Source organism: Rhizophagus irregularis, chromosome 14 (genome assembly GCF_026210795.1).
Source record: "Rhizophagus irregularis chromosome 14, complete sequence".
NCBI classification, from domain to species: domain Eukaryota; kingdom Fungi; phylum Glomeromycota; class Glomeromycetes; order Glomerales; family Glomeraceae; genus Rhizophagus; species Rhizophagus irregularis.
Genome location: NC_089442.1, coordinates 3,503,286 through 3,519,565, shown reverse-complemented (window position 1 = coordinate 3,519,565; position 16,280 = coordinate 3,503,286). Strand labels below are relative to the sequence as shown.

At 31.3% G+C, this 16,280-nt stretch overlaps 4 protein-coding genes across 4 annotated transcripts; all 4 read right to left on the bottom strand.

The window, feature by feature from the left end:
- Positions 1-543: 543 nt before the first annotated feature.
- Positions 544-3,058, bottom strand: OCT59_006454 (uncharacterized protein; the record flags this gene model as incomplete). The annotated part of the gene is made up of 5 exons (XM_066141273.1): positions 544-674; positions 741-1,766; positions 1,846-2,242; positions 2,326-2,403; positions 2,819-3,058. The coding sequence occupies 5 exons, from the start codon at positions 3,056-3,058 to the stop codon at positions 544-546; spliced, it is 1,872 nt and encodes a 623-aa protein (XP_065998078.1).
- Positions 3,059-11,043: 7,985 nt separating this feature from the next.
- OCT59_006453 (uncharacterized protein) lies at positions 11,044-11,331 on the bottom strand (the record flags this gene model as incomplete). Its single annotated transcript, XM_025311718.2, has 1 exon — positions 11,044-11,331. One exon carries the CDS (start codon positions 11,329-11,331, stop codon positions 11,044-11,046), a length of 288 nt encoding a protein of 95 aa, XP_025168885.2.
- A 29-nt stretch (positions 11,332-11,360) lies between these two features.
- OCT59_006452 (uncharacterized protein) lies at positions 11,361-11,966 on the bottom strand (the record flags this gene model as incomplete). The annotated part of the gene is made up of 3 exons (XM_066141272.1): positions 11,361-11,539; positions 11,699-11,837; positions 11,916-11,966. 3 exons carry the CDS (start codon positions 11,964-11,966, stop codon positions 11,361-11,363), a joined length of 369 nt encoding a protein of 122 aa, XP_065998077.1.
- A 2,775-nt stretch (positions 11,967-14,741) lies between these two features.
- Positions 14,742-14,945, bottom strand: OCT59_006451 (uncharacterized protein; the record flags this gene model as incomplete). The annotated part of the gene is made up of 1 exon (XM_066141270.1): positions 14,742-14,945. The coding sequence occupies one exon, from the start codon at positions 14,943-14,945 to the stop codon at positions 14,742-14,744; it is 204 nt and encodes a 67-aa protein (XP_065998076.1).
- Between the last annotated feature and the right edge of the window lie 1,335 nt (positions 14,946-16,280).

The window sequence follows — 16,280 nt, the reverse complement described above, 5'->3', positions numbered from 1 at the left end:
TTAGATATTGAAAGCACGGTAGATCTAGGACCATGGGTCTTTATTGATAATTCTATACTTCCAACTATTACTCGAAGATATGATAGTGATGGCGAAGAGGAATGGGATCCGGAACAATTAAACTAATTCTTTTTTTGACTTTTATTTTGCCTATATAATATTCATATTTGTACTTATTGTGAACATTTAATATCTAATAAATTTGATAGTATTTTATAATGCATATCAACAATTTTGTCCTCCCTTTTTATTTTGGACAAAATTGTCCACTTTTGTATTCAGAAAACTTTATTTTTTATTTTGGACAAAATTGTCCACTTTATAATCAGAAAACTTTACTTTTTTTTGCTTTAGAAACTTTGGACAGAAGCTTCCCCGTGCAATTTGAAAATATGTAAATGTTACGTTTAATTATCTATACATTTAATTATCTATCTAACGCGTATAACTTATGCCAATATAAAATACATGCTTCTTTGTTGATAATGATATTACCCACTAACCAACATATTCAATGTATTCACTATTTTTTTTATTTATCCGCTATATTAATGAATTCCTCCCCCATAAATTCAACTCTTCTCTTTTTTTTTGTGCAGTACTATCTGGATTAGCAGTAGACAAGATTTCAGAAAGACGTTCGTTCGACAAACTTGAAATTGATCGACGAGTTTCTAATGTAGGAACTTAGGACAAAAATACTTCATAATATTCTTGTTTAATGAAAAAATCGCACTTACGGCACCCAGCTTTCGCAAGTTGCGTACTCGTGATTCCTTCATTAAATAACCTTCGTAATCGATCACATCCTACCCTATTCCTTTGTTCTATTTTGTCGCCAATTTTAAGCACAGACCGCATGAACTGAATAACCCAAGATTTTGTAGTTTTTATATTATTATTAGGGTCAGTTCTTAATTTTTCTCCAAGTTTAAATAGATCATCATAAATTTGGACCAAGGACACCAAATGTAATAAATTAAAAAACTCAGCGGCTATAACAAAATTTTCACATTGTAATTCTTGCCTTCGCCATTGATCGATTCGATCTTTAGCGGATTTCTCATCAATGATTTTGACTGGGTCATCTTTCAGCATTTCATTTAAGTCATTGGATATATCTGATACTTTTAATTCTTCAGAAGCAATGAGTTCGCCATTAAACGATGAATCTGCTAACAAAATATCGTGAAGTTTCTTTCCCTTTTTGAATAATAACAATTGGGTAGAATTTAATAATTTGGCTTTATCATCGTCGTCGTCATCATCATCTGAGAAATTACGTTTTCGTACAACGGATTTTGATAACGACACAGATGTTGATGCTTCTAATTCTTCTGATTCCTCCATTTCTGAAGCTAGTGCTTGTGATTCTGCTGATTCTGCTGATTCCTCCACTGCCATTTCTGAAGGTACTTGTGATTCTGCCACACTTGATTCCGCTGATTTTGCCAATGTCATTTCTGGAGGTACCTCCGCCGATGACTTCATTTCTGAAGTTGGTACCCGTGATTCTATAGATACTATCACTTCTCTAGTTGGCACTTGTGTTGCTAATTTTACTTTAGATGTTATTGATCTTGTTGGTGGTTTCATCGATGTTTCAACTTCCGTGGTTGATGCTCGTGCTGATGCTGGAACTACTTTGTATTGTGAAGGTGGGTTAAATTCATTAATTTCACTGTTGCCAGATTCATCCCTAGTAGAACTTGAATTTGCAGCTTCAGTAGGTTGAAAATTGTTATCCTCATCATCATTAGCAGTACCTAGAAAATTTAGATATAAATATTATAAGAAAAATATAATAATCAAGAACAATTTCAGAATTTGATAAATTTAACTTACAGAAGCTACTAATTTTTGCGATCCATTCATCAATGTCATCATAATAATTCTTCATTGTGTTCCAGCTGCGGTACGCAGGTAAGGTTGTACTGGCCCACATTATGTCAGAAATAGAAACATCATTTTTTATGTGATCTTGTCCGCCGAATTTTTCGATACAGCGTATATTCAAATTCGACCAAATTTTTGTTTCAGTGTCAAAAGTAGAAAGATTATTTATGGATAAATCACTGTTTAACACACGGGCAAGTTCTGAATCGTTGGGTTTAAGATATAATGACGAGCTGGGAGAGGATTCTAGGCACGTGTGTTCGGGTGTTGAATATTGTAACAATTCTCTTAATGATTCATTCACGCTACCAGTTGTATCAGATGTAGTTGAACGTGTATTTTCTGGCTATTATTAGAAAATATATAAATAAACAAATAAAATATAAACAAAATTAAGATATAAATATTAAAATTCATTCACATATTTACCTGTAAACGAATTACTTCGTATCTACCTTTATATAATTCATATAGCGATTTGTAGCGTTCAAGTTCAGCCAAATTACCCTAAAAAGTAATGAATTTTGTTCAGAAATGAAATCATTTGTTCTAAAATAAAATGGTTCTGATACCAAGAGAAAAAAGTGGTCCAGAAACGAAAAGTGGACAAAATTGTCCAGAAACGGAAATTCAAGGGAAAAAAGTGGAACAAAAAAAATGGACAAAATTGTCCAGAAACGAGAAAAAGGTAGAACAGAAAAAAGTGGACAAAATTGTCTAGAAACGAGAAAAAGGTAGAACAAAAAAAAAGTGGACAAAATTGTCTAGAAACGAAACAAAAAAAGTGGACAAAATTGTCCAGAAACGAGACAAAAAAAGTGGACAAAATTGTCCAGAAACGAAAATTTAAGGGAAAAAGGTGGACTGAAAAAAAAAATTATAAGCGAAATCAAAATCATTTAAAAAGGGCCTTATGGAATACCTTATTGATGAATGTAAAATCTAAAGCCGATTCTTGCAAGTCAAAATAAACGCGTCCCTCATTCTTTTTGAAAGATAATCTTACTTTATCTTGGTCAAAATTACATGATTCAATTTTTTTATTAGACTTAGTCCAAATAATTGACAGTGCTAACGAAATTAATTCTTCGTCTTCAGGCAATAGCTCAACTTTTTTTCCACGAATCTTTAAATTAAGAGCCGAAGAAGGTGTTTTTGACATTTTAATAATAAATTGTTGAAAAAAGTAAATAGAAAAAGAAGAATTTGGATACAATTGTTTTGATGTTTTGATGCATTATAAATTGATTATATTATAATGGAGTGAGTAATAATACTAAATTTGATGATTCGATATAAATATATAGATTGAGTAATGATCGTGATACAGTATTTAATTGGCTAATTTGCAGATTTTTTACGGATTTGCGGATAATTGCGGTTTGCGGATTTGCGGATATTTGGACTTCTGAAATCCGCAAATCCGCAATATTGCGGATCCACAATTAATCCGCAATTGCCCAATTACGGCACCATCTTTAGCCATAGTACCATGGTCTGCCACAGTATTTTTCCATTTCTTTTTTTTTCCATTTTTTCTTATATATATAAAACTACTATGGCAACTATGGCAGAATACTAAAAAATGGGATAAAAATACGAATAAAGCCAAAATCAAACAGAATCTCCTGCCATAGTACCTGCCACAGTACAAAAAACCTTATGATACTATTATGGCAGTCTTAATAAGCTCCTCAGATCCTAAACCCCAATTCAAGCTATGTTCACCCTTTATACATTCATCTGGACCCCCAAGTATGACCACCCTATGTTCTGAACTATGGCAACTGAACTATGGCAGCTGAACTATGGCATTCCCGTCAGAAAAAATAATAATTGAATAATGGGTAAACCATAAGTAATATATAAGGATACCTAATACGAAATATGCATATGATGAACTTGCATACAGCCACTTATCTTGCCAAAAATCTCAGACTCGATCTTATAGACATCTATGAAATCCGTAAATAGACCCAAATGCAAGCATCACCTCTCAATGACCCGACATAGTAGCAGAGATGGTCAGAAACTTTCTAATCAAAAAATTCAGAAAGCACCTTAAGATAAACAGACTCTGGTATAACTGTTGTAAAGTCGAGTTGTGAAAATGGCATAAAGAAGCTGAACAAGTATATGGCAGAGCGGCAGATGAAAACAAGAAAGCTAGGAAGGTTTATTGGCAAACATTCGAGGGTGATAGAAAAAATGTCAACAAAGTTTATGAAGAATGTGAAAAAGCTCATGATAAAAAATACATCAGCTTTGAAGAAATGGTAAACATAGAATGAGCTATTCTTAAAGCTCCAAACGGGTCGGTTCAGTTCGGTTTTTTTGCGGTTCGGGTAGAACCGAAAACCGAAATGGAACCGAACCAGAACCGTTCAGTTCAGTTCGGTTCTATCTGAAATTAAGAAAAATGCGAAAAAATGAATACACGACCATCCAGTGATCGTACAAGGACGTGCCATAGCTCGTTGGAATCCTCTCATCGAGACGCATCGAATGGTGGTAAAATCAAGTCTCTAGCATCGATACATCACGAGATAGAACATGGTGAGTGTTTCTTAAAAAATTTGTATTAGAAAACGATCCATTGATGCTAGAGACATGAATTTACCACCATTCGACGCATCTTAACGAGACGAATCTAATGAGCTATAATTCGTCTTTTTGCAATCACTGGATGGTCGTGTATTCGTTTTTTCGCATTTTTTTTTAAATTTTCGAACGTCAAAAATTAAAATTCCGATACAAGCGATTAAACGCCATCTATTGATCACACAAAGACGAATTTTAGCTCATTAAATTCGTCTCACTGAGACGAGTCGAATGGTGGTAAAATCAAGTCTCTAGCATCGATAGATCGTGAGATAGCCCATGGCGAGTGTTTCTTAAACAATTCGCATTAGAAAACGATCTATCGATGCTAGTGACATCATTTTACCACCATTCGACTCGTCTCAGTGAGACGAATCCAGCGAGCTAAAATTCGTCTTTGTGTGATCAATAGATGGCGTTTAATCGCTTGTATCGGAATTTTAATTTTTGACGTTCGAAAATTTAAAAAAAAATGCAAAAAAACGAATACACGACCATCCAGTGATTGTAAAAAGACGAATTATAGCTCATTAGATTCGTCTCGTCGAGATGCGTCGAATGGTGGTGAATTCATGTCTCTAGCATCAATGGATCGTTTTCTAATGCAAATTTTTCAAGAAACACTCACCATGTGCTATCTCGTGATGTATCGATGCTAGAGACTTGATTTTACCACCATTCGACGCGTCTCGATGAGAGGATTCCAACGAGTTATGGCTCGTCCTTGTACGATCACTGGATAGTCGTATATTCGTTTTTTCGCATTTTTTCTTAATTTCGGATAGAACCGAACTGAACCGGACAGTTTCAAGTCCAAAACCGAACCGAGAACCGAACCGAATTTTTTGCTGGTTCCGGATCGGTTCCCGGTTCAAACCGGAACCGTTTGGAGCTTTAGCTATTCTCCATTGTGATTTTGTAATAAAAGAATCTGATTTAGGAGAATACATCTGGATGTCATTCAATATCCAATTGCTTAAGGATGGATTTACTCCTGAAGACATAGGATATCCTAGTGATGATGAAGAATACTTTTAGAAGACAGTACTAATCAATTTTCCTCTTTTTTACCTTCTTAAGGCATTTATCAATACACTGCTTACATGTGTCATCAGCATCTAAAATTTTCAGTCCAAGTTTCTTGCATTGCCTGATTGTAAGCCGTCTGACATCTTTTGGCAGCAGTTTCTTTTTTCTTCTCCTTAGACTTTTTTTTGATTACCCAGTCTACCCAGTAAAAGTGTTCTTATGCATCCCACAAACTGTACAATCACTATATAAATGATAACGCCCATTTGTGATCATATCTTGTATTTCACTAGCAGTCTCAGTTTCCTTCTTACACTTTAGGCAGTAAAATCGTGTTATCTTGAGATTTGAAGTCCAAAATCTTTCCTTTAATTTGTTGTAATATGTCACATTTAGAGAATTACTACAAGTACTACAGTCTCTTCAGAGTACCAGCACGAATTCTAAAAGGTGAAGAGCACTACAACCTATATAAAAAACCCCTAAAGGAGAAGTCAACAGAACGTCTAAAGGTAATTGTATGGAAACCAAATGCAACACATCAGGCCAATCTTGCAGAGATGCCAGTCAACTCCAAAGGATTTCACTATTTTCTTGTAGTAGTAGAAGTTGCAGGAAAAAGAGTTAATGCAGAACCCCTGAAAAATAAGATTGCAAATAGAGTCCTAAATGGATTTGTTAAAATCTACAGAAGAAATCGTATTAAGCCTTCTACACATTGACTGGAGACAGACTCTGGATCAGAATTCACTAACGACCAGATACGTGATTTTTTCCTGAACAGCCTAGGGGTAATGATAAGGTTCGAAGAGCCAGGTAGACATAAATAGCAATCATATGCTGAAAGAGCTATCCAAGCCATCCAAGAACATCTTCTCAAACAAATGGTGGCACAGGAGTTAAAAACTGGGGTGACATCTGTGAAATGGTCAGAAGATTTCCATGATGTAGTTAGTAGATGAACTCTGGCAAAGAAATCCTCCAGACATTCCAACAGGATCACCTAAAGCGTCAAAAAGGAACACGTATTAGAATCGAGTTAAACAAACCTATCTCAGTACTTAGTAATAAACTTCATGGAAAATTCCATACAGGAGACATAAGATGGAATCTAAACATTCGTGTTATCAAAAAAATGATTCTCTCACCTGAACAGCCTCCTACGTACCTTCTTGATGGGCCACATGGACAATTAGGTATATCCAGATGTGCATATACCTAAAAGGAATTGCAAGTAGTTAGGACCCCGGAAAATACTTATATAGGTAAGGTCCCAAAAATATTTTTTATTAGTAGCTCTAAGCATAGGTTTTTACTATGATCGCTAAGCATTGTTGATATCTAACCTTAAAAATTATATAAAAATAAGCAAATCAATCTTCTAACCTAATTAAATTTTTATTATAACACATATAATTTATAAAATATATTTATTAATTAATATATTTTATTAAATCCAATTTTAAATATGTTGTGAAGCTAAACTAAACATAACTGAATATACAAGTAGATTAACAATATTCAATTAATAAAGTTAATAAACAGTAAAAGAAAAATTTGAAACTAATACTATTACAAAAAATATAAATTTCTCCATAAGTATTATACTTACACCCATAAAAATTAATATGTAGGTAGTCTCGACCTTGCTGAACAATTTCAATTAATTTAGAAAGTCGATTTCATTTGACCAAAGAGGTGTAATTATGCTCTGAAGTTGTAAACGGAGAAATGAAAAATTCGGAAGTTAGTACCGTTATGAAAAATGCACTTTTCTCCATAAGTATTATATCCACACTCATGAAAATTAATATATAAGTAGTTTCGACCTTGCTGAACAACTTTCAATTAATTTAGAAAGTCGATTTCATTTGACTGAAGTGGTGTAATTACGCTCTGAAGTTATAAACGAAAAAGTGAAAAATTTAAAAGTTATTACCGTAAAAAAAAATATGCTTTTCTATATAAATATCATACTTAGCCTTATGAAAATTAAAATACAAGTAGATTTAACTTGCTGAACAAACTTACTTAAGCATAAAAGATAATTTGATATAACCAAAGTGGTGAGTATTGAAATTATATTTAAAGTAAAACATATTTATAGTAATTTTACTATTTAACAAAATAAACATGTATAATATAGTAATTTTATATTAAAAATAATACACTGAGTTTAATAAAAATTAAAAAGATACTATTGACAGATAATTAATAAAACATTGAAAAAAAAAATGAAATTTCATCAAAAAAAAATTTTTGTTTATGTATTTATATAAAATTGTGAAATGTAGTATAAAATTAACACTCACCGTTAGTGAAAATAAAATAAAAATTAATTATAAATTCAATATATAATATTTTAAAAAGTTATATAAATATGAAAAATAAGCAACTAAAAACTCTTAGTATTTTAAAATAATACCAAAAATATGCAATTTAATTATCTTACATAATATAAAATTTTCTTAAAATTAAGCATTATAAAATTCTTACATCATAAAACTTTACTATGTTGGCTAAACACCTTGGTACCTTACATATATAAGCATTTCTGGGGTCCTGTTTTAGCAAATTAGTATAGATTTGAAATGTGATAATTTGATTTTTAGCAAATTAGGTCTATTTTAGCAGGAGCAAAAAGTACTTAAATTCATGCAGATCAGTTATGAGTTATATATGTGATGTCCGGGGTCCTGGTAAGACAATTATGATCATTAATTTGTTAATGGGTGACAAGAAAGCAAAAGCAGATGGCAATCGGTATGTACTATGTGATGCAGTACTTTTAGTTGGCAGATATCTTGACAAGCTGAAGTGGGCAGTTGTACGTGATTTTTTTGAAGAGGAGGAGATCCTATTCACTGCAGTAATCCATAGTGAAATTCCAGAGATTAACTCCTTTGATTCATCCTAAGCTACTGTAGTAATCTTCAAGGATCTAATGGATGCATCTAAAAAAACATAGGACCTTATTACCGGATACTTCACACATGGATGATCCTAGTTTGATCTCAGTTCAATCTCAATTCAATCCAAGTTTGAACCCAATTCGATATCAGTCTGAATCCAATTTAATTACAGTTCGATCTAAGTTCAGTCCATATGGATAAAAAGCTGTATCTAAAGCAAAAAAAGATGAATACTTGATTGAATTTGCTCAGGTATTTCCATCCCCTAAAGAATATAAACATTTACTTGTACCTGGTGTCTTAGCCAAGAATGCAGATATCTGGATTAAATATGTCTTTCGGGAAGCTTATGGACTCTCTGGTAAAACCTTGGGAGGTGACTTTCAGACTTCTTAGCAAAAGTATAGGGTAGGACTGCAAAGACTGAAACTTTGAAAGCTGAGACCATGAAGGAGTTATTCTCCCGATATGAAGCCCTGAAGTCTAGTCACCCTCTGGATAACAAAAAAATAATAAAAGGTATTGAAGTCCTTCTACAGATCTTTTCTAAGGGCCATATGGACTGTTAAGCATTACAAGTAGGAATTAATAGTATCTTGTGAGAATATCAAGTAATTCGTCTGCAGAAGCCCTAAGAATCATAGCACTTTTTTTAGCCCTCAAAGTCAATCCTTAACATCTTAGCCTTCAACCAGGATCCCGAAGAATACATATACAACTCAGATCCAGACCCAAAATATTAATATAACTTTATACGCCTAATTTTATTAGAAGCTTTATACAAAATCATCACATAAGTTCAAATTTTATTATAAATTATACAATTATAAATCTGAGTTTATATAAAAAAAAATTTTTAAAGAAAAATTTCAAATAAATTTTATTGAAAAATTCTAACAAATACTTAAAAAATTTCTTAAAAAACAACTATTAAAAAATAACTTAAATAAAATTTTTAAACAAAATTGCATGTTAAAATTTTAAATACCTTATAGATATTAATGCCCAATATGTATAATATAGTAAGTTTTATGCAAAAATTTGGGTGTATACTACAAAATAAAAGAAAATACATTTTGTTATGTATCTTACCACCCAGTGATCGTAAAAAGATGAAACACAGCTCGTTGGATTCGTCTTGACAAGACGAATCGAATGATAGTAGTTTCGTGTTTCTAGGTGTGATAGGTGTTGAGCTATACCACACATCGGCACTTTGTATTTTCGTCCACTGTGCATTTTTACATTTTATCACATAACTCGGCATCTATCGCACCTAGAATTATGAAACTACCACCATTCGACTCGTCGTATTGAGACGAATGTAACAAGCTGTGTTTCGTTTCTCTACGATCACTGGATGCCGAGATATGTAATAAAAAGTATTTTTTTTTTTAATTTTGTAAATGAATTTTAAAAAAATTTCATCATTTTTATTAAAAAAATGTCTTTAAACGAACCCCTAAAAACTTCTCAAACAAAAAACAACTTCTATTAAAAAATATTTCAAGTGTTTTTTAAAACAAATAAAAAAACTCTTTATTAAAAAATATCTTAAAAATTTCTTAAAACAAAAAATAAAAAAAATAAAAAATTTTAAACGTATATAAAAAAAATTTTAATATCCGTTATATAAAATGAAAATCTTACTTATAGTAAAAATCATTATTGTTATACAAATAAAAATCTGACTTTTTGCGTAATTGCTATTTGGTTATACAATTTCAAACATATGACTTATTAAGAAATTACATAGTAAGTTTATACAAAATTGGATCCCAGTATTATATGTATTCTTCGGGGTCCTCTTCAACCCTATTGCCCCTAAAGCACGAGAAGCAAAATTCTTAGTCATTGGATTACTTATATGATTTACATAGTTCTCATAGAATATAGTGAAAAGCTCGTTGATACCATCTGGATATGTATCCCTTAGAAATTGATATAAGGCAATTTCTCTACTATCACAACTTATGGCTATAAGCTATTCGAGAAACCACTTTCTAATATCTTCATATAGCTCTCCATTATGACACGCCGCCCATAGAATATTAAATAAAATATCGTATGTTGTCACTAACGTGTTGACTGTTGAGTTCGAATAATATCTATGCTTGGTTTAAAATAAAAATTATTAAAAATTAATTACAAAAAATAATTTCTTACTGAAATTTTAATTTGCGATAGTTTTCCCAAATTTAATATTTTTTAATAAATCATTAATTAAAAATGACATTACTAAATCACACCACTGGTGCCCAACACCGCAGGTGTTTAGCACCACATTTTTTTTTATAATACATTTTATAATAATTGTAAAATCGTGCGAAACTAAATTATGCATTGTAAATTATTTATAAATTATTTAATAAAATAAATTTTATGAATCATTCAAATCATATTTTATTCAAAAAAACTATGCAACACATTCTTCATCTTTTTTATTAGGACAAGTACGTGAATTATGATCTTTTTGATTACAAACACAGCATTTTCTTACATTGCTTCTGCTATTTTCTCCTATACCATCATCTAATCCAGGATCTGTATTATCTTCATTTGACTTGTCCCTTAATACTGTACAAATTTGTTTATGAACTTTTTCTTAATTTTCTTTATCACTATCATCCTGTTTATTTTGATTAAAATTTTCGGATATCACTCTTTTTTTGCCCTTATTTGTAGTATTTGTTTGATTTGAATCTTTGGGTTTTCGTCCTTTTTTCCTGACGTGAATTGGATTACTAATGGTATTAGCAAAATCATTGCAATCACCTCCATTTATAACTTGTTCTGAAATTTCATCCTCAATCTCTTTGGCAAATCTTGCATGTATTTCATAAAGTTCATCTATTCTACCAGCTGCAATTGCCAAGTTTAACGTTTTCTTCATTATACTAACTGAAATCCTTTTCCCCATTGTTATTTATGTGTCATTTCTTGACGAACTTCTTCTGTGAAAACATAACTACCACGAATACTTTCTAGATGTGAGAAATCCATTTGCATAATATATTCAATTGTGTCAAATTTATCATTTGAACATACTGAAAAAGCTGGTTCATTTAAAAAAGCTGAATTTCCTTCCATAATTAATGCATCTGCATACCAGCGTTATGATATAAGACCAATATGAAATTTAGCATTTGGGAATAATAACATTAATGCAAAAAAGTGACGACATACAAGACCACAATTGATTAGTGTTAAACATGTACACAAGTGTGCAGCATCGTCATACAATATAATAAAGTATTTACTTTTCCTGTCTATTGAAGAAATGCGCCAAAGTTCAGTAATTCTTTTCATGTCAAGATCTGTGATTAGCTGTTTGAGTTCAATTACACATGCATCAAACATGTCTTCTGAGAAAATTCCATTTGGTATTTCAGCAGTAAACTAAAGTACATGTAAATTTATAAAATAAAAGGTTATAGTAAGGAACCAGCAGGATAAAAAATAAAAAATAGTTAATACCTGCTTTTCAAGTTCATTCTCCAAATTAGTAATGCAGCATCGATAATGCATACTGCGATTTATTTCATGTCGCTGAAGTTTAAAAAGAGCTGGTGTTAAATAGCGTTGGTAATATATGTCAATTTTTTTATAGTAATGATCATGATAATCCTCTTCTCGGGATACAGGAAGTTTTCCAATTGTATCGTTGAGTTGTGCATATCAGCTTTCTTTTATGAGTAGTCTTTCAATAGTACGTTCAAGTTCCATAAGAGATGATGATCCATTAACGTTATTCTTAATTATACCATTATACGATTCAACACGTTGCGTACTCTGCAGACCTGCATTAAATGCACGATGTGTAAAATATAATGCCCAAGTTTCTCTACACTTATAAAGATGACGTTGCAAATAATTAGCGGCATCATCATACTTTTGTAATAATGCAGCCCACTTTTCTTCAAAAATAAACTCAACACGACTATTACGTGCATGACAGAAAACTGTAAAAAATTCTTTCCATTTCTCTTCACCATATTTACCAAGAAAATGTTTTTCCAAATTTTTTCGGATATGAAATAGGCAAAAATGATGCTTTATTGTTGTCCAAGTACTGCTTGCTGCTGCGACCATCGCTGGGTCAGCATCTGTGTAAAGTAATTTTGGTATCAATCTATTTGTTGCCTTAGAAATACTTGAAAATAACCATGAAAAAGTTTCTTTTATTTCGTCTGAAACAATAGCAGTTGCCGCAAGGCGGGAACGATTGTGATTATCTATCAGAATAACAATATACAGTATCATGAAGTAACGATTTGTTTTTGCTGTCGTGTCAAGTAAAACTACATCATGAAAACAACTCCACAGTTGTAGTTGACTAGGACTCATCCAACAAAGTCTTGTGAGATGATTATCTTGACCTTCAAAACACGCGTCCACATGAAAAGTTGGATTTTCTTGTTGTTGTTTCATAAGTTCAAGGTACATTGAACTTGCATCACTACTTGTATTATTTTGGTTTCAGATGGTTTGAACCATATTATAAATGTTTCGAGAATAGATGAACTTGTCTGGATATTTAACTTGCAAAACTTCTATAATTGCGCCAGTACGAACACCACAAGTTGCAAAAAGTTTTACATCATCATGCATCTCAGGAGTAAGCTTACAATAGTGGAATGCAACCATATTGATATTTTTTACAAGCGGATGATTATGTTCACCATTGATTTTCATGATATAAACAAGATTATCTCTTTTTCTGCAGTAAGCATTAATATAAAATTTGCAATCACCCGAATGATATCCTTTATCACGTTCTTCATTGATATGTGCTTCTTTTCGTGGTACATATGCTCGACCCTTTGTATATGCATAAGTACGGCGTCTAGGGAAACTGTTATGTTTATCCTTATCACTATGAGTAATTGTAAAAGCAAAACCTTATTCTAATCCATGCTTATCAAGCCACCTAGTACAAAATGATAAAAAATGTTAGTCTATTACAATACGACTGAAATTTGCACTTTATATTTGAAAATGTGAAGTATAAGAAATTTGAACTGTAACTATTGTTTTCTAACAATAAATTAGGGATTGGAACCGTCCAAAAAAACCTTAACCGGTTAAAAACCGGTTAACCAAGGGTCTTAACCAGTTAATAACCGGTTAATATCAAAAATATTTTAAAAACTTTTTTTACTGCAAATTGTACCAATTTTTGATTTTACTTGCATATTTAGTTATAGGAAGACTATGTATCACTAAAATTATTATAAATAAATAGAAAAAAATTCAGCATTAAAACTTCAAGTTTAGGAACACGTGGCCGCAATTTACATGTCTCTGGACCGCATTATATAAATCTGACTAGAATTATGGTAAATATAGTTTTAACCGGTTAACCGATTTTCAAAATCCTTTAACCGGTTAACCGTCTTAACCGGTTCCAATCCCTACAATAAATTTAGTTCAATTATATCGCTAGTGTACAAAAACAATGTTTTTGACTGTTTATTTTCGCATTTTTTGTGAAATTAGCCAGTATAATATGCTACATTTAGTTACTTACTCGTCAAGTTTTTTCCAATCTGTAAAAGCCATTTCCGGTGTTACTTGATACAATTTTTCTTGATTTTCAACTTCATTTTCACCAAAAATTCGTTAGAAGACTGTTCATTATCAGTTAAAAGGTCTTCCAGAATTTCAGTTTCATCAAGTTCGTTAAGTTCGTTAAGTTTGTTAGACATTATTAAGCGGAAAAGGGAAATAAAATATCCGATAGAAGGGTGGAGAAACGGATAAAATTATCTGATAAACAAATAAAATACTAACATGTTTTATTTCATGATGTTATAATATAATCAAATAATCACATGATCACGTGATGTGGTGTTTTCAACACCAATGGTGCAATTTATAATTTTCGAAAAATAATACACTGAGTTTAATAAAAATTGAAAAGATACTATTGACAGATAATTAATAAAACATTGAAAAAAAAAATGAAATTTCATCAAAAAAAAATTTTTGTTTATGTATTTATATAAAATTATGAAATGTAGTACAAAATTAACACTCACCGTTAGTGAAAATAAAATAAAAATTAATTATAAATTCAATATATAATATTTTAAAAAGTTATATAAATATGAAAAATAAGTAACTAAAAACTCTTAGTATTTTAAAATAATACCAAAAATATGCAATTTAATTATCTTACATAGTATATAATTTTCTTAAAATTAAGCATTATAAAATTCTTACATCATAAAACTTTTCTATGTTGGCTAAGCACCTTGGTACCTTACATATATAAGCATTTTCTGGGATCCTGGTACAGTACTACCTATTTGGTAGTCGTGATACTATTCTCCTAATGTGAGCAATATAAGCATATACATCTTGACGAGACCTTGGATAGGGTGGCCGTTCATGAATTCTTATTCTACTACAAGTCTCATAATATTGCACAGTATTCTGAATGCGCTTAGCCCATGTGTAAAAACTTTCATGGTCTTGTCTACCTAATCTGTCAGTATTTTGCATTTGGGTATCTCATAAGATTACATGTGCTATAAGTTTATTCAATTATGCCATCACGGTATGTCAGTAAAAAATATACCTACTGCAAATCCAACCATATCCTTAGCAATCATGTCCAGCTCAGATAACCTTGTTTGCATTTTTCACATGGCAGTATCCTGCGGTTTCAAACTTGAGAGCCTTCAATGCTTTAGATGCATTTTCTGGATAAGTGATAAGTGCAGGACTATCTGGCTGCTTCTCTAGAATAAATCCATCTGTATAGATACGTCGTATTTTATCCTTATATGGTTCTAATAACTCTGAAGTTGTCTTCTGTCCATGTGCTAGTAGGAATGGAGCGATCTTGGGATATTCCCCCTTGAAGGGATTACCTGGATTTGTAAACTGAAATCTCTACTGATCTGATTCTACTGGTATGATGGAGTCAAGTGTGGCCTTCCAGAAATTTGAATGAGTCTGTTTGATCTGTGATGAGTGTCTTGTAATTGCGTTTCCTCTGGCAGAGTGCTCCCCATAACGTATTGAGGACTCTCTTTGCTACATGACCAGCCACGCCACCCTGGTTCTTTATCTTGAAGAGGAAGTGGACATACTTACCAAATATTACAGTCCCAGGGATTTTTTGCTTCTCTGTCATATATCAGAGCATTGGGTTTTCCGTCTTGAATTAACTGTATGTCTAACCCAAGTTTCTTTGCACATTGTAAGTCGATGAATGTGTAGATTCCCCTCTTATTCTGTCAGAAGAGAATGTTATTTCCACTTACCTTAGCATGTAATTTATACCATTTATTAAAATAAATCTTTTATTTTTACTTATATCAAAGCTTATATAGTTATTTTACTTTAACTTTATATATGAGTTATCATTATATTCAAACATTTGTATTAATTGAATTTTTATCTAAGATGTATTTACTTCAATTTGATTTATAATATTTTCTTTTTTATAGATAAACTCATTTGCCATATTACTTTTAAATATCAATTATTTTTGAACAAGTTACCTATTTTTAAAAATTAAAGTTCTTTCATTCAGATTTATATATTGATATTTTTATATATCACTCTATTTTATCTAAATCATTATAAAGATTTGATGCATATTTATATAAATAAAAGTAATATATAACTATATAGCATATTTTATTTTCTTACTAGTATTATCTTATTTAAAAATCAGAAATGTTACTAAATTTTTAAATTTAAATTTTACTTCCTTTTTTATATAACTTTTATCTTTACCATATTGGAATTTTCTTCTGCTAATTGGCTGCTCACAGTTTAATATGTAGTTTTATTTTTACACAATTTTCTTTATATTTTTTGATTTAA